This window comes from Gymnoscopelus braueri (assembly GCF_963280865.1).
Source record: "Gymnoscopelus braueri genome assembly, chromosome: 1".
NCBI classification, from domain to species: Eukaryota; Metazoa; Chordata; class Actinopteri; order Myctophiformes; family Myctophidae; genus Gymnoscopelus; species Gymnoscopelus braueri.
Genome location: NC_137603.1, coordinates 20834373 through 20856428, shown reverse-complemented (window position 1 = coordinate 20856428; position 22056 = coordinate 20834373). Strand labels below are relative to the sequence as shown.

Below are 22056 nucleotides of genomic sequence, written 5' to 3'. Positions count from 1 at the left end.
TGTGTGTGTGTGTGTGTGTGTGTGTGTGTGTGTGTGTGATGCAGCAGTACAGTCACAGGGCAAACATTAACCTTTAAATCTAATTTACTGCAAAACATGAGTTTTCTCCAAAAAACATTCTGATGCAGAATGTTTACTCTCATTTATTAATGATTCATACTAGGACAAGCGGATGGGTTTGTTATACTGGCCTGAGTAGCATTTAATGAAAATAACCATTGGAGCACATAATAATGCAACATGAAATTCAATCTGATGTATTAGTCATCAGTTATCTCCAAACATATTTTCAGGAATTTTATACGTCAATGAATCATAAAATCACTTACTGTAAGTGTGTGTTTTTTTTGGTATACTTTTGTCGCACAACAGTGACGTGCAAAACAAAGTGAAAATAGCAGATTACAAGCTCACGGTGCGTTAGATCTGCTATTTCCATTGTATTTTTATTTATGTTTTTTACTTTTTTACCTATGACATGTCCAAAAAGGGGATCGATCTTTCATCAATTATAATGATTAAAGTATTGATTTTTATTTTTTAATAATCAACATTAAATCAATTAGTTTGATTAACTGTTGCACCCCTCAACTCATTCACTTATGAATACTACAAGCATTTAGTACTGTTCAGTGGTTCGTCATAACGACGTAGCTCATGCTGTATTTATATTCTTGCAAAGATTACTGGCAGATTAAGTGACATTGCTGCAGGTAGCTGACTGTTAACTGACTCACAAGGATATAAATACTGCCAACTGTACATGTTCTAATCATAGTAACATGTCACTTAAAAACCTTGCAGAGTCTTTAGAATGTCTCCCCACACAGGTCTTATTTAAAGATCAACACAATACATCTATTGCTCCCAAATCTATTCTCACAGTCCATGAATTTGCATTCTATGGTCTAAAAACAACATGTGATGGTGAATGAATATTATGATCCAACAGCTCAAGTCTAGAGTGGAAAAGCTCTCTTAAGTGGGGGGATTGTTTGGAAAAATGTCCTTGTAAGTGCACTCATGTTTAGGTACAGTAGATGGCCAGACAATGTGTAAACCCATTAAAACCGGGAAAGCATCTGTGATCATTTTGGGGGTCCTCCTTGACATGAAAATGTGTGAGAACCAAGTGTGTCATCAGTGCTTCTGAGTAAAGATGTTCTTCCTTTTGTGTTGAGACATCTCATGTGGCTTTCACCACAGTAGGCGTCTGCACCGGCACACTGGCAGAAACGAGGAAACTACCGTACCATGCAGACACACATAAACAAGACACATAGATACTTTATTGATCTCCAAGGGGAAATTCGAGAACCATTTCCTCAATGTAAGAAACGCTTACTATTCACTCACATTGTGGTTTGGACGTTGACACGTATACATTTGAATATTATACAGTGGTGGAAGAAGTACCGGTGCTCCGATTTTTTAAAGTCCTGTTTTCAAAAATGTACTTAGTAAAACTACAAAAGTATAGGCATCAAAATATACTTACAGTGCTAATGTAAAAGTAGTAAGTACTCAAATGTGTAGCTGATCGAGCTTGTAGATGCTAGATCATTTTTTTATAGTATAAAGTATAAAATGGCCGGGGCTTAATTGCTTAATGCATGTTTTGTACTAATATTCTAAATCTACAAAGTAACTTGAGATGCCTCTGAGATGTAGTGGAGTAGAAGTATAAAGTACGGATATACTCAAGTATGAGGTGTGATACATTTTGAGGTAAAGGTACAGTACTTGAGTAAATGTACTTTCCATCACTGATTTTGAAGTTGTTGTTTTTCTGCCCTTCTCCACAGGAGTGTGTGTTCCCTGAGGTTGTGAAGGAGTGTCGAGTGCCCCCCCCCCACCCCCACCCCTCCACCCAGCGGTCCGTCTGTCTGTCTGTCTGTCTGTCACTTCCTGCAGAGTGTGTTTGTGTCACTGCTAACTGTGAACAGGAAGACCGAAGGAGTAAAGTGAAACGGAGTGAAGCGAGAGAGGAAGTTGCTGTCGCCTCTTTGTCAGCCTCAGAATGACTGAGTTCTGGGTGTGTTTCAGCTGCTGTATTGCAGAACAGCCTCAACCGGTGAGTACCACCTTGGTCTTTCTATATGGAGGGGCGGGGGGGGGGGGGGGGGGGTCAAACCTCTTGAGTTTAACCACTTGAACCCTAGCGTCCCTATTCGGTGGTGAACATTTTAGCGAAAATAGCCAATCTACAAGCTCATTGTCAATTTTCGGCTGGATAAGGATAGCATATAGGGTTTAAGTGGTTACCTGTGCTGTGCTATAATATTTAATGGTAAATGGTTTCAGGTGAGCCCTTTAGCAACACATAATAATGTGCAGAATTCCTAGCCTACCAGTGAAATTGCAGGCCTGAAAAACAAAGGTTTGTTTTATGTATTTATTTTTTCAACCGCAGTGTCCTATGACATTGGTGTGGGAGCTAGCCACATCCTCCAACATGATTAAAACAAAACAAATTCCATCATTGTGTAATTGCTGAACATTGTGACATTGGACAACCAGTTGTTATTGTCAGGGAGGTAGGATGGACGTCTGCATGTCTGCATGGTGACATTACAGGCACAAGACCATCATGAGGGTGAACCCACGTGTGTCTCATTCTATGCGTTGCTTTACATAAAATGGCTTCAGGGTCACCAATGAATGACGTGTTTCTCAGTTAAAGGATGCATCCCTCTTCTCAAGGAGGTGTGATCAACGTCATGTAAATATTGTGCAGAAAACGGGTGAAATGTTAATTTCACTTAACCACTTTAAACCCGACATCCCTATTTTGGGCATAAACATTTTCTCTAATAGAAGTATCCGACCTATAAGGTCACAACACGGTGCGTTGTGTGCTATAGATCGGCTATTTTCACTATTAGTTGTAGAAAGACACATATAGGGCTTAAAGGGGAATACCACTCATTTTCAAGTCAACATTGAACTATGTCATTAATACACCTTAAAGCTGTTGTGTGGAAATGAGAACAAAGTCTGGAGAATTGATTGTTGGGGACGGGGTCATGTGATCAGTGACATACGTGTGACATACGGAAGGTGTACTCTTTGGCTCCGCCCTCTAGACTGCCTCATTCAGTAGAATGGGGAATCTCACTTCCAGCTGAAACGGCACAACTTGTAGTTGTTTATAATGGCATATGGTTATATATCACGTTTCACAAGACATGGTACGTGTAGATAATAGAAATCAATTGGCTGAAAATGCTTTAACAAGTCTTAACTTTGCACTGTTTCACATGGGATCACATGACCCCAACAATCAATTCTCCAGTTCTAGGCAACACAGAAGGGGGGGACTTTGTTCTTATTTCCACACAACAGCTCTAAGGTGTATTAATGACATAGTTCAATGTTGAAAATGAGTGGTATTCCCCTTTTTAAGTGGTTAAACTGTTTTCTGTTGTTTTTGATGCACTATTCTCAGTACTAAACGACTTTCCTCCTTTTGTCTTGTTTGTTAGAAGAGGCGGCGGCGAATAGATCGTACTATGATCGGAGAGCCAACAAACTTTGTTCACACCACACACGTGGGCTCGGGGGACATGGGCCTGGGCGTGGCATCCGTACGTACAACCCCACACCTCTATTCACAATGATACAGATTAGGGCTGGGCGATACGACTTCATACCCATATCACGATTATTTCAAACTTATGCCTCGATCACGATTAATGAACGATTATTAAAAAGAAATTGAAAATATTTTGGCTAATTGCCCAGCCTTAGTACAACGCAGACTTGTCTTAACCCATTCAGTCTGGGAACGCAGCTGTCATTTTAGATTTCTTTGGCTTTTCAGAAATAGCAGATCTACCATCTCATAGCGTGGCACCAAGTGCTGCGCTATGTGCTTGTAGATATGTTGTTTTTTTTTAAATCGTGAAAATGCGTGCAAATCTTTAAATATATATTTTCTAAAGCGAACACTTGTAAAATATTTGCTTTAAAATATATATATATATATTCAAAGATTTGCACAAATTTTCATGATTTTTCAAAAATAGCAGATCTACAAGCTCATAGCGCGGCACTCGGTGCCACGCTATGAGCTTGTAGATCTGCTATTTTTGAATAGCCAAAGAAATCTAAAATGACAGAGATGCGTTCTCGGATTGAATGGGTGAAGAATGATGGTACAATGAATCATGATCAGTTCCAGGTAATAATGTGTAACCCTGTGTGTGTGTGTGTGTGTGTGTGTGTGTGTGTTTGCAGGTGGATCTCGTTCAGGCCCAAATGAAATCTAAAGGCGGCTACTGCCACAGCGGATCGGAAGGTTCTCAGTTATAACCGACCAGGTGAGACGGGCTGCCGAGTCCTATCGAGATTCAGCAAGCAGCACGTTATTGCAGGCTGTGACTTTTTCATCCCATTACCACACAGTCATGGAAGCTCGGCTTACACTCTGTTTAATGCAGTCCTTGCATGTTTTACCTTCCCAGGCAGATCAATTGATTCCTCCCGGTAATGCTGGTTTAAAGAGACTTTAGTTGACAGAAGCAGCTCGAGCGCATTGTTTCGTGAATGTATTGGTGCTCATTTTTCTAAGAAAATATTGCTTCCTTGTACCGCAGAATGCTACTGATTAATTGTATTCATTTAAAGGATCAAACGAGACTTAACAAAATGTCTCATGCACTGATCGTAGGAGACATCTTGAACTCTGGGAATGCTCAACAATATTACAGCATATACAGTATATTACAACAGGAAATGTCACTGCTCTGGAAATATTCTGATAAGAGCACATTCATTTTCAGCCTTGCATCCCTATTTTGACCATGCCATCATTAGAATAACATATCTACAAGCTTCACAATGCATCACATGAGCTTGTAGGTTGACTTATTTTCAACGCAGACAAAGTATAAAATATGGCTTAATTGGTTAAAAGAAGCTAGAGTTCTGCTTCCCTTACTGGACATACAGGTCAAACAACTGCTGTCTGTCCACCAGTCACCACGCCCCCAGTTGAAAATATTTCAGCTCTCAACAAGCAGTTAAAAACGTCACACACACTCAGCGCCGTGTCATCCTGCTGGTGTTTCCAAAAATGCGGCCCTCCCATTTTAGACAATTAAAAACATACGCTGCACTCGGGGTCTTGGTGAACACGGCCCCTTAGTACCATGACTCTAAAGCGTTGTGTAAAATCATTGACCAGAACACACACAAATTGTATGAGATGTCCCAAAACTACCAATCTAGCTACCTGATATCCCCCAAATAACACTGCAAAGCTGTGTCGCAGACAGACAGGATAAAGGTATAGTTATAAAATGGTTCTATAAGTCAAGTGGATGGCAGAGTTCACGCAACAACTATAACAAATACAATGGCGTGGTGTGAGCGTCCCTTTAGTTTATCCAGAGGGTTTGTGCAGAGTGGTCACAGTGCACACTATGCATGTCCAGTCTGCTGAGCCACTACAACACACCGGTGCACTTAAATCTTGCTGCTCCCTGTGAAACTAGAGAGGGACTCATGCTGATGACTACAGTAATAACCTTTTAAGCTTTGGCATTCCAGTATAGTTTAGTTCAGTGATTCTCCACCCTTTTAATTTCAAGGACCCCCAGTTTGATATGCATTAGGCTACAAACTCCCATTTGATACTTCTATCGCTGGGACCCCAGTCTACCCTGTAATATCCTCAGTATTAGTTTAACTCTGAGTGTACAAATGGAACGGGTCCATTTGGTCCCATTTGTACACTCTCAGAGTTACAGATTTGCAAGGGTCCATTTGGACCCCTGGTGGTCCCCAGCCTGGACGTTGATGACCAGTGCTCTACAACAGTGGTTCTCAACTTTTTCAGGCTGCGACCCCCCCCCCAAATAATCGGTTCCACTAATAAATGAAAATAGTCAATCTACAAGCTCACAACTGGCTATTTTTAAATGCGTCCCTCTTTCTTAGGTAATATTTGACAATTTGGCCAATGTTTGATATTTTTTTACACTTATTTTGTCACTTAAGAAATATGCAGATACCCTGTATGCACAGTGAGAACACAATCTTGCACATTAAGCAACTCATCTGGGGACCGCACTAAAATCATTTGGGGACCCGACCCAGGCACATGTTGAGAACCACTGCTCTACAACACACTGGTGCAGTTAGATCTTGCTGCTCGGTGTGAAACTAGAGATTGACTCATACAGTAGTTGTCTGTAGGCAGCCATAGCTGCGGTGTCAACGCTCCGCACCGCAACACCGCAGCAATGACTGCCTACAGGCAGCGCGTCGGGGGATTCGTCTATAGAATCCTAGATACCTCATACTGCAGTTCATTGGAGCGACCTGTATCGCGGCTGCCATTCTGCGAAATCCCGGAAAAGACGCGCTGTGATTGGCCAGTAAGTCAGGACGCTTGCCTTCTCCAAAATGGCACCCGAGATACAGACGCCCCAGAGCCGGAGGAGGCGTCTACCTTTATATGTCTATGGCAGAGAGTGTCTATAGGGGCAGGACTTCTGTCGCATGTATTTCCGCCGGAAACTATATTTTTCGACCAATCACAACACTCGTTTCATTCACAGAGAATGTAAACAGATTTGTAAAGCTTTCAGGGCCAAGAATGCTGTTTTGTAATAAACTTGAAATGAGTAGAGCACACTGGACCAGACATTGTACACTTACAACTTTGTTTATGAGTTTTTGCATTGATTTCAACAGGTTTGTTTTGTTTTGTGTTTTTATAAAACATTTAGAATTAACCACATAGAGTTTTAATAAAGTAGAAACTTCTAATCTGCCTTTATAAAGTTAATTTTTTACTTTTCCTTTCCAAGTAGCCAACCAGTATGTTTTTAACTACTTGAGCCCTATATACTTAGTTGATCGGTGTTCAGCAGGGCTCTATACTTGATCTGCTCAATTTTCCCTCTATGGCAGAGAGTGTCTATAGGGGCAGGACTTCTGTCGCATGTATTTCCCCCGGAAACTATATTTTTCGACCAATCACAACACTCGTTTCATTCACAGAGAATGTAAACAGATTTGTAAAGCGACATCATTTTTTTGGGCGGTACTTCCGCCCAATTCCGGTACTTCCGTTTAGACACACATGACTACAGTAATAACCTGTAACTTAACACACATTAAATGCTCCTTTATTTCTCTCTCACAGGCCATCAGATGTTTGTGGAAACTACTGTTTGTTCATTTGAGGAAGCATTTTCAAGAGCAGTTCATGTCTGTAACGGACACAGGACCAAAATATGAAACCACTGCTTTTTCATCATGTTGTACATAAAGATATTTTTGTTTTTCTCTGTTTCTTTTTTTTTTTTTTTACGAAAGCACTGCTATCCATTCTCTGCCATACTCTTGCACTGTTAGCTAAAGCGGGGTTTAGAACGGCTCATGATCTTTGGTCAGTTGTATGCTTGTGTGTATACTTTCAAAAGTATTTTTGCTGTTTTAGCTCATTCAGATGCCTGTATTTATTGTTTGATTTTTTTTTAAACGGGAGGTCATGGTGGCTGGGCCACTCTGGAGAATTTTGAACGTTCTCTTGTTCCGTTCTGAAATATCGGAGGCTTTTCAAACGACAGGTAGCGATAGCAAGGCAAAAAAAAGAAAACTACAAAAAAAAAATACCAAAAAAAAACGTCTGTTCACTCTTTTATTCTGAAAAGCACTCATAATTCACTGAGTTGCTTTCAGGGCCAAGAATGCTGTTTTGTAATAAACTTGAAATGAGTAGAGCACACTGGACCAGACATTGTACACTTACAACTTTGTTTATGAGTTTTTGCATTGATTTCAACAGGTTCGTTTTGTTTTTGTTTTGTGTTTTTATAAAACATTTAGAATTAACCACATAGAGTTTTAATAACGTAGAAACTTCTAATCTGCCTTTATAAAGTTAATTTTTTACTTTTCCTTTCCAAGTAGCCAACCTTTATGTTTTTAACTACTTGAACCCTATATACTTAGTTGATCGGTGTCCAGCAGGGCTCTATACTTGATCTGCTCAATTTTCCCTCTACACCAAATTCCTTCACCGAAAACAGCAGATGTATAAGCTCAAAACGTGTTGCAGCGCGACGCGTTTTGAGCTTATCGATCTGCTGTTTTTGTCGGATGTTGGCCCCCAGAATGGGGACGCTAGGGTTCATGTAGTTAAAGCTGAGATCCTCAACTGGTTTCACTCTGGTCCCAACTTTTACGAGTAGAGAGTCGGGCCCGATTTGTCAAATATTGTATATATTCAAATATACACTATTCCTGTATTAAACTGTGTTTTTGTCCCATCTCTGTGAGAGCATCTTGCGGTCCATTTTTTGAATCCCAACATCACTGGTTGAGAGTCACTTTAGGACACAATAGGCTGAGCATGTCATTTATTTTGCTTACAATTATAATTGTACCTTGTTCAACGTAGCTCATTTTGCTTTCAATATTGATGCGCTTCTGTTTATAATTTTTGTTTCGGTACTATTTGCCAATCCACCCCCTCATTGCATTACCTCAAAAAACTGCCTACCATGGAAATGTCAGTAGATGTTAAAAGGTGTTGCACTGAGCAACCTAGTTTTGCCCTTTATGGTTGTTGTCCCTGATTGTATCGTCTGTCTTTTACCAGTGTTGACTTTGCTGTTGTAAAGAAATCTTCGTCTCACCTTGCTTGGAGAATGTGGTCTTAAGCCCGATTCGTAGTTCGTCTCGCAGGTGCGTCGCTTGCCGAAAATAGCTGACCTATCACATGTGTGACGTTGTGCGCTTGTAGGTCAGATGTTTTCGGCGAGCGATGGCATCGTGTCACGGAGCGTTAATTAGGCATTAGCATATAGCCCTACAAATCCTTAACTAATATTACATTTGTCCCTACTGGTCGAATTCATTGAGGAGAAAACTTTCCATTCCTTCTCCTGTTGACAAATAAAATAATTTCCCATGAGCAAATAAGTGCATGGACTTTACCAGAAGTCATATCTTAATAAACCATAACCAGCAAACCCAGAGTTCATCATTATGAAACATGAATAATTGTGTTCAATAAAGATTGTTTCATATGAAAATGGAATGTTTCATGTCAAATTTTGTTCATGTCGTTTAAAGCTTAACACATTGTAACTTCAACATTGTAATTTCCAGTCAACACTGAAAGCCTCACAGCTAGAAGGTCCTGGGTTCGATTCCCGCCGGGGAGTGTTCTCTCCGCGTCATCAGTGCCCATACCCTAGGTGGGGTTGGCGAAAGGACCTTTCTGTGTGGAGTTTGCATGTTCTCCCCGTGTTCCCTAGGGTAGGTACCCTCACAAAAAACATGCAGTAATCCTGGTCTCTATACTGCCTGTCTGCCTCCCCCTGGTCAGCCGGAGCGCCTGATGGAGGGGAAAGGAACTGGTTGGAATAACGTGTTCTTTCTACGCGCTACGTCCAACCGGGGAAACTCCCCCCTGTCAGGTAAAGAAGCAAGAAGTGGCCTGCTCACTCCTCATGCATTGAAGGAAACATGAGCTCAGTTCGGGGCTCTCCCCAGGCCAGCAGAAGGAGAGTAGTGCCCAGGATTACATACTCAGGCAATTGGCACTGGGTGAAAAAATGGGTTACAAAATCGTGGGATAAAAAAAAAAAAAAACACTGAAAGCACATTCCTTAAAACTCATTGAATTCAAGTTATTTAAAATTAAGTAAAATTTATTTAAGTTAATGAAATGTATTTATAAATTACTACAAATAAATACAAGTCTCATAGTTATTTAATATCTATGTCTTGTTTATGAGTATAGCCTTTACATTTTTGTTCCATTGATTTTTCTCACATGGAACTCGAGAGATTTGAGACCAGGTATACGTTTTTAGTTTCTTGCTCACTGATAGACACGCAGAAGTGGAAAATAGAACCTTGAGGCTTTCAGTTTACTGATTAAACAAAACAGGAACTGAAACAGGTAGGCTACCAACAATCGGGTCAATATGTTGTAGGAACAAAAGCTTACACTGCATACCTCCTCCAATACCGCAACTCAAGATATGCCTTCTCCACCTTAGATATGAGAGTAATTTAATCCTTGCCCTTGATTGTGACCTTGTCCTTTGACCTTTTCGACTCTAATGTTAATCATCCCTTGGGGGCAGTCAGTGTTGCTGATCATTCCCTTAAAGTTTTGTGAACATCCATCCAGCCATCCATTCTCCAGCTATTTGCTAAAGACAAACAAACAAATGGAATAAGGCAGTGGTTTTCAATTTCAAGGACACCCAGTTTACTATTCATTACACATAGAACCCCATAACTCTGAGATTGTACAAATGTGTACGCTCTCTGAGTTACAGGACTATAAGGGTCCATTTGGTTCCTACCTATCAATAATTTAGCTGGGGACCCTCTGGAACCCCCTCAAGGTAATGGGCAAGAGTGATATGTGAGTATATTTGAACGTCGTCAACATTTGTTGATTTTAACTAACAGTTCATTGATAATCGATTTCCATATTAAAGCAAGGCAGACTCACAACAAACACCCTTTATTAATTAAATATAAGCACTTAACATGCTAACACACATTTGAACACAGCTGTGATAAAACTTGATTTTTAAATGTCTTAAGACTTACAGTATAAAATAACATGATTAGATACTGTATGTAAAAGTATCAAAGATGGTTAATAAAGAGACAATCCACTACGTAACAGTGTTGGCAGTTTTACTAAACAGACTGAAGTTTCCTGATGTCATTGTTTTCACGCTTTTCTTGCCTTTATTAATATTTACAGCGTAGAGAGACAGGAAACAGAGTCAGACAGTGACATGCAGCAAACGACCACCTACCCTGGGAATTGAACTGGGGATTCACTGTCGGGCATCAGAGCCTATGTGTACGCACCTCAACCACTGGGCTATCTGGGCTATTGGTACCCCTATGATTCACGTAACACTGTTCTGCTGTCGACAAGTACAGGTGTTTAAGAGTGTCCCTATTCTGAGCATGTAATAATAGGCTAAAGCTGTCAAATAATTGTAGTGGAGTAAAAAGTATAAAGTATCAAGAATTGGAAAGTAAAGTAAAAAAAGAAATACCTTTAAACAGCACTTGAGTAAATATACTTAAAACTACTTTACACCACTGGTTTAAACCATATAGGATTATACGTGTAATGGCTTTAAAACCCACAGGATCTCCCAGTGGAGTGACAGCTGTCAATCACAGCCCCAGCTCCAGCCCCTCCTCGTAACCATCGTTACTGTGGTGGTGGTGGTGGTGGTTGTCTTCCGGTAGATCACTGGTCAGATCCGCCCCTTTCTCAATGCTGTCCGCCAATTGGTTGACAGCAGTATCCTCAGTCTCCAATGCTGTGTTCATGAGTGGACTTCTCAGAAGCTGATAGGTCAACATCAGGCCCTGGGAGCGAGAGAGAGGAGTAACAGTTATACCACTGTATACTTGGATGGATATACATGTGATGATCAAATTTAAGGGTAGAAATAGGGACCATCACTCGTAGCCAGTGGTGGAAAAGGTACTCGGATACTTTACTTAAGTAAAAGTAGCAATACCACAATATAAAAACACTCTCTTACAAGGCCTGTGTTCAAAATGTTACTTGAATTGTACTTTTAAGACTTTTAAGTCTTACTAATATACGTTTACGGGCTAAATGAATATTGTACTATTTTGGACTAATTAAAACATAAAACACTAGACACTAGTCTGTCTGTCTGTCTGTCTGTCTGTCTGTCTGTGTGTGTGTTTGTGTGGTCTGTCTGTCTGTCTGTCTGTCTGTCTGTCTGTCTGTCTGTCTGTCTGTCTGTCTGTGTGTGTGTGTGTGTGTGTGTGTGTGTGTGTGTGTGTGTGTGTGTGTGTGTGTGTGTGTGTGTGTGTGTGTGTGTGTGTGTGTGTGTGTGTGTGTGTGTGTGTGTGTGTGTGTGTGTGTGTGTGTGTGCGTGTGTGTGTGTGCGCGTGTGCGTGTGCGCGCGCGCACACGTGTGTTTCTCACCCTGCGGCTGTTCTCTTTGCTCTCCAGACTGTTGTCTGTTGTCTCTGTGTCAGACTCCGGTCCAGCTGCTGTCAAGAGGCTCCACTCCGGGTTTCCCTGCACCTGACTGGTGGTGGAGGAGTTAGACACACTGGCCTGGACCACATCTGGATTGGACTGGACTTGCTCCACACTCTGATGTAGTAAAATATAAACATATCTATTATTATAATGAAGTTCTTTCACATTTATGAAACATATCGTTGCTGTCAGGTGGAAACCTTGTATGTCCAAAACTGTTACTTTTCAGGGAATGGAAAAAAAAAAGAACCTGTGTTCCAATGGATCCAATGTAGTTATTATTAAGTCATAAGCTCTTGTTAATACTTTTCATTGGTTCAATATTTATAGAACCCACAGATAGAGTCACGTTCAAAATGTTTCAAATCGTTAGATCGGCTATCTTTGCTACTTTTGCCAGACACCCTTGTATGATGAAGTAGGAGTAGGGCATTAATTTAATATATATATATATATATATATATATATGTTGATAAAAGGTTTCTGCCTGACAGCAATGATATTTTAGATGATTTAACATAATAGGATATCATATTATGATTAGATGAATTACTGTATTTATAAATATGTGATTTGATTTGTTGACAGCTCACCTCCAGAGGCAAGTCTGTCTGTTCAAAGGCCTAGAAGAATTGACATCACACAAACAGAATATGACATAATCAAAACACACTTCAGGTTAAAATAGTAACAGCTATTAAACTCTGTGTGTGCGTGCGTGCGTGCGTGCGTGCGTGTCTTACTGCGTTCTCTGGGTTGTCTTCTAGATTGAGTCGAGCTTGAGCTGTCCGCTGGTCTACACTCTGAAACAACACACACACACACACACACACACACACACACACACACACACACACACACACACACACACACACACACACACACACACACACACACACACACACACACACACACACATCATGAATACTCACAAAACACAGCAAGGGTAAGCTAGTTGTGGGCACATTTGGCAGAAGACGTACTAGACTAGATCTGTTTAGCTAAATTAGTAAATTGTACGTTAATTGTATTAGACATGATAGATTAATCAAACTAATCGGCTGGATAGATAGATTATTAAAAAATAATCAATAATTTCATGAAAATAATCAATCCTTATTTTGTGTCATTATAGGTGAAAAGTTTCCAAAAATGACACTTTAAAAAAAGTGAATATAGCCAATACAGACTTGTGACGTGTTATGAGCTTTTGGATCTGTTATTATATATAAAATAGTGCTTAAGTGGTTAACACATTTTTTGATATATAAAACCTTAAAAGAAAAAGAAAATAAACCATTAATTGAAAAAGTAGTCAATATAATAATCGGTAAGTAAATAATCGACATTTGCAGCCCTATTAGTCATGTGACCTCTTACCTCTGAGGACTGTGACTGTGATGAAGATGATGATGATACTGATGATGAGGAGGACGAGGACGAGGACGAGGAGGAGGAAGAGGCGGAGGATGAAGAAGAGGTGTTGCCTGTGGCAGCTGACTGAGACTGAACGGTGTTAGGCCTCACTGGAACCTGCAGGACACATCACATTAGTCCTGCTTTTATGACACATACTAAATACACTCACAGCCTGCCCAGAGCTTACACCGACCTTAACCAACCCATATATAACCTTAACCAACCCATAAACAACCCATACCTGTGCTTAAACTTAAACCTTACCTACAGTATACTTAACCAGGCCTTAGCTAGACAATCTTAAATCCTCTTATCTCTTTTCCCTAAATTCTCCTATATTTTCTTGCATAATGCTGCAAATACTGTCACTTCTTTTTTCTTTTTCTTTTTTTCTCTTGCTGCAGAACAGGAACCGTCTGAAAATCTGCATTCTGAGAGGGCGCAAAGGTATTTTAATGACCTTTTATGGTGTTTGTTATGCTTTTCTTCCTGTTAAATAAACTTTGAAACTTGAAAACCAACCCATAAAATCTACCACTCAAACAGTGCCTAACCTCAAAACATTTCCTGTAATTCTACATAACTTAGGTAAAACATTTCTTTTAATATAAATGTGTAACTTGTATGATTATATTTCCCCTCCATGTGAACTTACCTGATCCTCCATTATGGAGGGTCTTCTATCTGCCATTGTATTGCTGATTGGAACTTCATTTTCAATCTGGAAGAAGAAATAAAATAATAAAAACAAATTAAAGTGTCAAATCTGAAAAATTTGTTCATCAAGCTTCTGTAGATGCCAGTCTTCTTTGGTCTGCGTGTGTGTGTTTCTCACCCAGGGCGTTGGGGACGGCTGATAGGAGAAGTCGTGTTCAACCTGTGTGAACAAGCACATTAGGTTTACAACGGGTTTACAGACATTAGTGTGAATGTGTATGTCTCATTTGTCGTGAAGTTTGTAAATGTGTGTGAAAATGTACTCCTCCTAAAATCAGAAAACGATATTAATCAACAGCTAGTACTGCAGACGTTCAGTCGTATAGTTTCAGTTGTATACAAGTGTGAACCACCATACATTGTGCTACCCCGTAATGACCATGGCAGAGCAGACTACCCACAAAGATCAGAGCCAATTATTCAGAGCTTAATACTCCTTCATGACAGTGTCACCGAAAATATATATTCGTTTGCTGTCGCGCAGAAACCTATCTCCATGTTTCAATTCTATATATTTCAATACTATGTTTTTGGGGGGGAAATTAATGCCATACATAGTGTCACACAAAAGTAGTGAAAATAGATTTACAAGCATCGCAACACATGAGCTTGCAGATAGGCTAAAGTCAAGCCTAGCTGGTCTACAGATTACAAATATTAGTTACAATTATATGTAATTAGTTTCTTGGATGTAAGATCTTCACCATGGTTACTGCACATCTAACCAGCAGCTCTGTTTTTTAATGGTATAGGATGAAACATTTGTATTTCTAAATATTATTTTAGATGAACAGCACATCCTAGTAGTACTAGTGTCAGAAGTAAACAACCAATCAAATGTTTATTTTACTCATCTGTTAGAGGTCCATAGCAGAAACAAAATAAAACAAATATTATATAGTAATACAAATACTGCATCACAAATTGCAAAGTATTAGCTCAAATACTAATATAGCCTAAAAAGAAATACCAATATGAATCGCATAGTAAGCATTATCTGCAAGAACAGCATTTTTATTTACAAAGTACACATGGCCTCAAACAGGTGACCAGACACAGGAAAGAAATGCAAGTCAATTCAGCTCACATTTTTGTAGGTGTGTGTTTTGTGTGTTCAGTACATACCTGTGTCTGTTCAACTTGCTCCTGAAAGATGGCATCTTCTCCTTCAGTCAACTAACACACACACACACACACACACACACACACACGCACACACACACACACACACACACACACACACACACACACACACACACACCCCCACCCACCCACTCACACACCCACACCCACACCCACGCACACGCACACGCACACGCACACGCACACGCACACGCACACGCACACGCACACGCACACGCACACACACACACACACACACACACACACACACAGAAATTACAACAGAATTATATAGTGCATTAAAGAACATTAGCCGGTTTCAACCCGGCTCCCCTATTTTGAGCATATCATTTCAGGAGAAAAACTCCAAAGAACGTTTAAAACATTTTAAAAAATAAAAATAAAAATATTTGAACTTGTAGATTGACTATTTTAGGCGACATAAGTGGTTATAGAGAACCAAATAGAATATTACAGGTCTTACTGGTCTACTGAGGGTCAGTCCCAGCAGCAGAGTCATCATCGCTAAAGTCTTCATCCTCTAACACACTATAGGAACAGGAGTCTATACCAGAAGAGCTCTAATCCACAGACAGTCCAGTGGTCCTCAGCTTGTATAGAGGTTGTTTCTTCTCTGAGTCAGGTGAAGTGACGTCTTTCTCAGCTTGTAGAGGTTGTCTCCTCTCGGTGTACGGTGGCTCTGAGCCCTCAAGAGGTCGGGTTTTCAGCAGTGTTCTACTTTCAGTAAGGTTCTGGTGGTTCTCACAGTGCTACTGTCCCCCAGACGTGGTTTAAGTCTTTATATAATGTCATCACACAGGAAGTTATGAACTATCAACATTGTCCTCCTGCGCTGTGCCTCCTCCCCCCTCCCACTCACCTCTCTCTCTCCATCCTGTCTGAACAGCCAGGGTAGGACAGGGGGTATGACACCTTGATTTACAACCCCACTGTCTGTCTGTGTGTGTGTGTGTGTGTGTGTGTGTGTGTGTGTGTGTGTGTGTGTGTGTGTGTGTGTGTGTGTGTGTGTGTGTGTGTGTGTGTGTGTGTGTGTGTGTGTGTGTGTGTGTGTGTGTGTGTGTGTGTGTGTGTGTGTGTGTGTGCACGTGTGTGTGCGCGCGCGCACACACACGTGTGCACATATATCTGTTGGTGCCGTTAGTAAGAACAAAAGAAAACCACAAACATCCACCCAGAATCACATTAAAAAAAACTTGATTCACATTTTACAACTTTGAACTCACTGTGGTAAACCACTTCCTGTGGCAACAACAATAACAAAACAAGTACAGAACAGAACCAACAATACGTTTCGTCAGCACAAGAAATGATTTACTGCCCCCCACACACACATACACACCCCTAGCATATTCCTCCTCTCATCTCCCCACTCTCTGTTCTTACATCTGACAGTAAATCACTTTATTTTTATTGAAAATAATGTAAAAAAAGAATGTTAACTGATTGAACACCATGCCTCTCCTCTTCCTAAGAGGCCTTGCACACCAAGGCCTTTTGTCTTTCTTCCCGGGGGGAAAGGGTCTCGCCTAAAAACGCTTCCGAACACCCAAGTTGAAAATATTTCAGCTCTCAGTAAGCAGATCAAAGCGCCACATTGTGAACGCGCGAGCGCAAAATAAATGCCCAGTGCCTCATCACGCTGCTGGGGTTTCCAAAAACGCAGCGCTCCCATTGGAAGCAATCCAAAACATACAGTAGGCCTACAGCTCAAACACCACAGCTCAGGGAACAAAAGGCCTGGTGGACACTGGACACGGCCCCACACGCTCCTCTTGTTCTCCTCAAACATGAAAGACAAAATGTCCAAACCTCCCCTTGGTCTCCTCTTCACCTGGAAGATGGATCATCTGACTCCATTTCCTCCCTTCCACTACTCTCCTCTTCTTCTTCTTCTTCTTCTTCTTCTTCTTCTTCTTCTTCTTCTTCTTCTTCTTCTCCTTCATCTTCTTCTTCTTCTTCTTCTTCTTCTTCTTCTTCTTCTTCTTCTTCTTCATCTTCTTCTTCTTCTTCTTCTTCTTCTTCTTCTTCTTCTTCTTCTTCTTCTTCATCTTCATCTTCATCTTCTTCTTCTTCTTCATCTTCTTCTTCTTCATCTTCATCTTCATCTTCTTCTTCTTCTTCTTCTTCTTCTTCTTCTTCTTCTTCTTCTTCTTCTTCTTCTCCTTCATCATCTTCTTCTTCTTCTGTCACCTCCTCAGTCAGCAGGTTCTCAGGTGACCTTACAGGGACAGAGGTCACAGATATCATAATCACATAGCCGATCTACAAGCTTATAGGAGCTTGTATATATCGGCTATTTTTGGCAAAGAGTTTTGGTGTAGAGTGAAATACTAGCAGACTTAGTATAAACCCAGAGGAACTCCAGTCAGTTAGGTGATACGTGTGTTTAAGTGGTTGAGCATAACTCCAGTTTGTTTTAACCACCTTCAACCTGCCATCGTACAAGCTTCTGTGTATACAAGCTACTGCTTGTATACTTTTCTGGTAAAGGGTGTGTTTATATCTTTTTGATAATTTAACCCGTTTCTATCCTGCATTTTTCTTTCCTCTCCTGCTCTTACTATACATCTATCCTCTCTCTAAAACTACAAAATGATGAAGCCAATTTTGGGCATGTAGTCGATGGGCTATTTTCACCACACAGCACCTTCGTACGTATACTGTAGATCAGGCTTACAGTTTTTAGAACCACTGAATCACAACTTTGGATAAGGTTTTTTCACCATCTCCACTCCTCTTCTCTCTAATGAGAGTTTGTGCTTCCACCTAAATGGAGGAAAGTCGTATTCTCACTGTTAGCCTGAGAGCGACTTGAAGTGTCAAGTGTGTGTGTGTGTGTGTGTGTGTGTGTGTGTGCGTGTGTGTGTGTGTGTGCGTGAATATATGGAGATACAAGGTTACTGCCTGACAGCAATAAATGTATTGTATACTGTACATGCAGTACAGACAGGTACTGTAGACTCCCTATAACAGCACGGTGTCGGATGATAACACGATTCTGTCCCTATCGGATTCTGTCCCTATCGGGACGTAACTCGAACAGCGCTGAGTCGGCTGAAGCGGACTTCGCCACGTTTGGCACGGCGACTCGCTCGCCTGAGCTTGCTCAGCGGTGCCTCTCGTGGCTCAAGTCTGCCTCAGACGGCGTGCCTCCGTCATTGTAACTGTTTTTTTTAATCCAAGAGTCACCCCAAAACACGCCTAACTACTTCCCAACTTAATTTTAGGGGCTGTATAGTCTGTTCTCACCATGCGGGGCAAGCGTTCCGGGCGAGTGTTCTGCACCGGCGTGGCGAATGGTCCGCCGTTAGGGGCGAGTCCGCTAAAAAAAATGGGGGCAAGCGTGTTTTGGGGCGACCCTTCTGGTTACCTTCAAAAATAGCCAATATACAAGCTCACAAGTCACAACGTGCTGTGCAAGCAGCGCGTTGTGAGCTCATAGATCGGCTATTTTCAAAAGATTTCGACACATTTTGGCATTTCTTTTTTATTAAATGGTAGTTGTTAATGTTTACCAGGTGTATCCACTCTGTTGGGCCCAGACCAGAGAACCTGGCACCAGTTTACTCTGCTGACGATGGAGTATTCAGTTAGTGGTTCAGTGTCTTGTTCAAGGACACTTTGACACTAGCCTCGGAAACCCAGGCTTTTTTTTTGTTACAAAAGAAAAAAAGCCTGGGGGAGCGATGCACGAACGATGGTCTTGGACCTTGTTATCTCCTAACCAATCAGAGTGCAGAGGGGCGTCGCTCTAAATTTGGTGACGTCAGCGTGCTCCGTGCACAGGCCGAGGGGGGGAGGGGAGGGGAGGCGGGGACATAGATTGGTGAAGCAATAGGAAGCCACGCACAAATCCAGGCGGCTGTGTTTGGGTCCGCCCTTCAAGACCATGGATTGAGCTCGTAGCCTCAGGCTACTTTGACACTAACCCAGGGGGAGCCTGTGATCCATCTAACCAGGAACCTTCCAATTCTAACTAAGATGTTTAATGTCCCCCTGAACACAATATCAATCTTAAATCTATTGGAGTCCCAAAGCCCTTTTCTCTTCACTCTTTGTGTATTTTTCATTCTGAGTTTTTTCCCTTTCTCCCTACTATATACTCTATATAGTAGGGAGAAAGGGAAAAACTCAGAATGAGAACTATATACTCTATATAGTAGGGAGGGACTATCAGAACTGTTGGCTGGATTTTTTTTATAAATGTCAAATTCATATTATCATTCTTGATACAACATTCTGGATAGCATTGAAACCAGATGTCATTAAACTACAATACAACAAGTTGCACTGTGGACTAAAAGTGTCTAAACTATGAAAAACTAAACCCAGGATTACCAATACCAACCAACTCCACATATCTCAATAAAGTTAATGTCAGTTGAATACAAAGTAAATAAAAGCTAGCTAGCTTAAAGGTAGGGTAGTGATATTTTTGGGTTAAAACAAAAAGTATTTTGTTAAAAGGTTAAAGCACTATATTCTGATAGTAATAATTGCTATAGAGTGTTTGTTCAGTCACAGGAGTCTCCTCGTCTCTCCAGCTCTTTAATAAACAGAAAATACATTTTCCAGTAGGTGTCAAAATCTCAACCAATCAGGAGAAAGTACCCATTTTAAGCTTCATTTTAATAGTGTTCCAGTTCCAATTTTGTCTGCTCATTTCTTAGTGTCATCACTTCCAATTTCACTTGTTTAATCTATATCCTGATTGAGTTCTCTATCCTGATTGTATAAAATTGGAAATGAAACTGAAACTGAAACGAAAATGCATTTTCTGTTTTATAAAGAGCTGGAGAGACAAGGAGACTCCTTTTACTGAACAAACACTCTATAGCAATGAGTACTATCAGAATATAGAGCTATTTAACACTTATTTTAACCAAAGAAAATCACTTACCCTACCTTTAACATTCACATGTAGATTACATCGTCATTTTAGCGTATCAAAATGATGGTAAAGTGGAAGACACATTTCATTAACATATAACCCTAATTATGTTAATAATTACCAGGCTAAACATACAGTCATTTTGCTCATTGTCACTTGTTGCCAAACAATGACGCAATTGCAGCAGTGCAGTGGCAAACGCTGACCACATGAGGGCAAAGCCTTATAAAATTGCCAACAGGAAATCTTTAATTTAATTATACTACTGTAATTTACTGTAGTATACATTAAAGATGTCCTGTTTACAGTCTGTAAACATTATAATTAAGAATTCTATTTCTAACAGGCCTACTATTGCTGAGGGGAAAAAAATCGACGTGCAGGGCAAATGATAATTGTCATATCTATGGCACTTTTTTTTATTTATAAACTTGTAGATCTGCTATTTTTGAAGATCTTTGAAAATGTTTGCCTGGATGACATGCACGGTCAATGGTGGAGTAAAAGTAGGCTACATGTATATATTGACAACAAAATACTTGAAGTACCAAAGAAAAGTAGCCTATTATTTTTTTTCCACATTTGTTCAAATTCTTTTCTCCCCTTTTCTATTCCTAGAAATAAAACAAAAAAAGTTAAAAGCAGTCAATATTTCTCTTTGAAATGTAGAGGAGTGAAAAACATAAAGATACATTGAGTAAAGTCAGTGGTGTAAAGGAACTAGGTACATTTACTCAAGTACTGTACTGTACTGTACTGTACTGTACTGTACTGTACTTATGTACATACTTTTGAGGATTTTTTACTTTACTGAGGAGTTTCTAATTTTCAATACTTTTACTTCTACTCCACTACAGCTCACAGGCAAATATTATACTTTTACTCCACTACAATTATTTGAAAACTTTAGTTACTTGTAATACTTTGTAGATTTTTACTTCAGCCCTATTACTTAGGCTATTTGAAAATAGCTGATCTTGAGCTTGTAGATCTGCTATTTTCAAAGATCTGAGATTTGGAAACTTGTGAAATGGGACATTCTGCAAAATGAGTACTTTTACTTTGTACTTTTACTCAAGTACATTTTGAATTCTGGACTTTTATTTGTAACAGAGTATTTCTACAATGCAGTATTGATACTTTTACTTAAAGGGGTAGTTCACCCCCAAAATAACTTTTTTTCTATTGATTACTGACCATCTGGAGCCTTGAATTCATAGATATTTTTTTGTTTTTGTCACATTCCTAAGCCAATAATTTGATTATAATAAATGTGTCCCCATTGATTCCGGTAGGAGACACAAATGCATTTGTGTCTCCTACCGGAATCAATGGGGCTAAATTTATTATAATCAAATAATAAAGGAAGGAATGCGACAAAAACAAATAAATATCCATGAATTCAAGGCTCCATGGGGTGAGTAATTAATAGAAAAAAAGTTATTTGGGGGGTGAACTACTCCTTTAAGTGAAACATTTGAGTACTTATTCCACCACTGATAGTAAAGTAGGCTACAGATACAGTGCAGATAATCTAATGTACAGTAGTCGAGGAATTGTAGTTATAATTACTGTCCACCACTGTTGAGAACTACTGGCTTTAACCATAGAGTTATAATATATGGGTTTAACCCATAGGCTGTGTTTAACCCCTCACTAACACGTTTTGTGAACTACACTTCCCGTGACTTTTGTAGTCCTTTGGGCTGCTTGTGCACAGGGTGAACTACACTTCCCATGACCTTTGTAGTCCTTCGGGCTACTCGCGCACAGAATGAACTAAACTTCCCGCGACGTTTGTAGTCCTTCAAGTTGTACACATTACACAGAGCCGTGTCACGTGTCAGCAGCT

General features: G+C 40.2%; 2 protein-coding genes across 2 annotated transcripts; one reads left to right on the top strand and one right to left on the bottom strand.

Moving 5' to 3' along the window:
- Window positions 1-1182: 1182 nt before the first annotated feature.
- On the top strand, window positions 1183-9058 carry cdc42se2 (CDC42 small effector 2). The gene is made up of 5 exons (XM_080443524.1): window positions 1183-1330; window positions 1806-2074; window positions 3486-3587; window positions 4240-4322; window positions 7157-9058. The coding sequence occupies exons 2-4, from the start codon at window positions 2021-2023 to the stop codon at window positions 4312-4314; spliced, it is 231 nt and encodes a 76-aa protein (XP_080299650.1). The 5' UTR covers window positions 1183-1330; window positions 1806-2020; the 3' UTR covers window positions 4315-4322; window positions 7157-9058.
- A 1173-nt stretch (window positions 9059-10231) lies between these two features.
- LOC308091180 (uncharacterized protein) lies at window positions 10232-16025 on the bottom strand. Its single transcript, XM_080436605.1, has 10 exons — window positions 15777-16025; window positions 15296-15346; window positions 14289-14330; window positions 14109-14174; window positions 13415-13567; window positions 12778-12837; window positions 12628-12657; window positions 11975-12148; window positions 10448-11379; window positions 10232-10300 (listed from the first exon to the last, which is right to left on the bottom strand). Exons 1-9 carry the CDS (start codon window positions 15828-15830, stop codon window positions 11182-11184), a joined length of 828 nt encoding a protein of 275 aa, XP_080292731.1. The 5' UTR covers window positions 15831-16025; the 3' UTR covers window positions 10232-10300; window positions 10448-11181.
- Window positions 16026-22056: the final 6031 nt, after the last annotated feature.

Bases quoted from the DNA above. Each gene is read 5' to 3' on its own strand.
- cdc42se2 (XM_080443524.1), top strand. From the start codon at position 2,021: ATGACTGAGTTCTGGGTGTGTTTCAGCTGCTGTATTGCAGAACAGCCT. The intron at 2,075-3,485 runs GTGAGTACCACC...CTTGTTTGTTAG, and splicing joins TTGCAGAACAGCCTCAACCG to AAGAGGCGGCGGCGAATAGA. The intron at 3,588-4,239 runs GTACGTACAACC...GTGTGTTTGCAG, and splicing joins TGGGCCTGGGCGTGGCATCC to GTGGATCTCGTTCAGGCCCA.
- LOC308091180 (XM_080436605.1), bottom strand. From the start codon at position 15,830: ATGAAGACTTTAGCGATGATGACTCTGCTGCTGGGACTGACCCTCAGT. The intron at 12,838-13,414 runs GTAAGAGGTCAC...GTGTTGTTTCAG, and splicing joins CACAGTCACAGTCCTCAGAG to AGTGTAGACCAGCGGACAGC. The intron at 12,149-12,627 runs GTGAGCTGTCAA...TTACTACATCAG, and splicing joins AGACAGACTTGCCTCTGGAG to AGTGTGGAGCAAGTCCAGTC.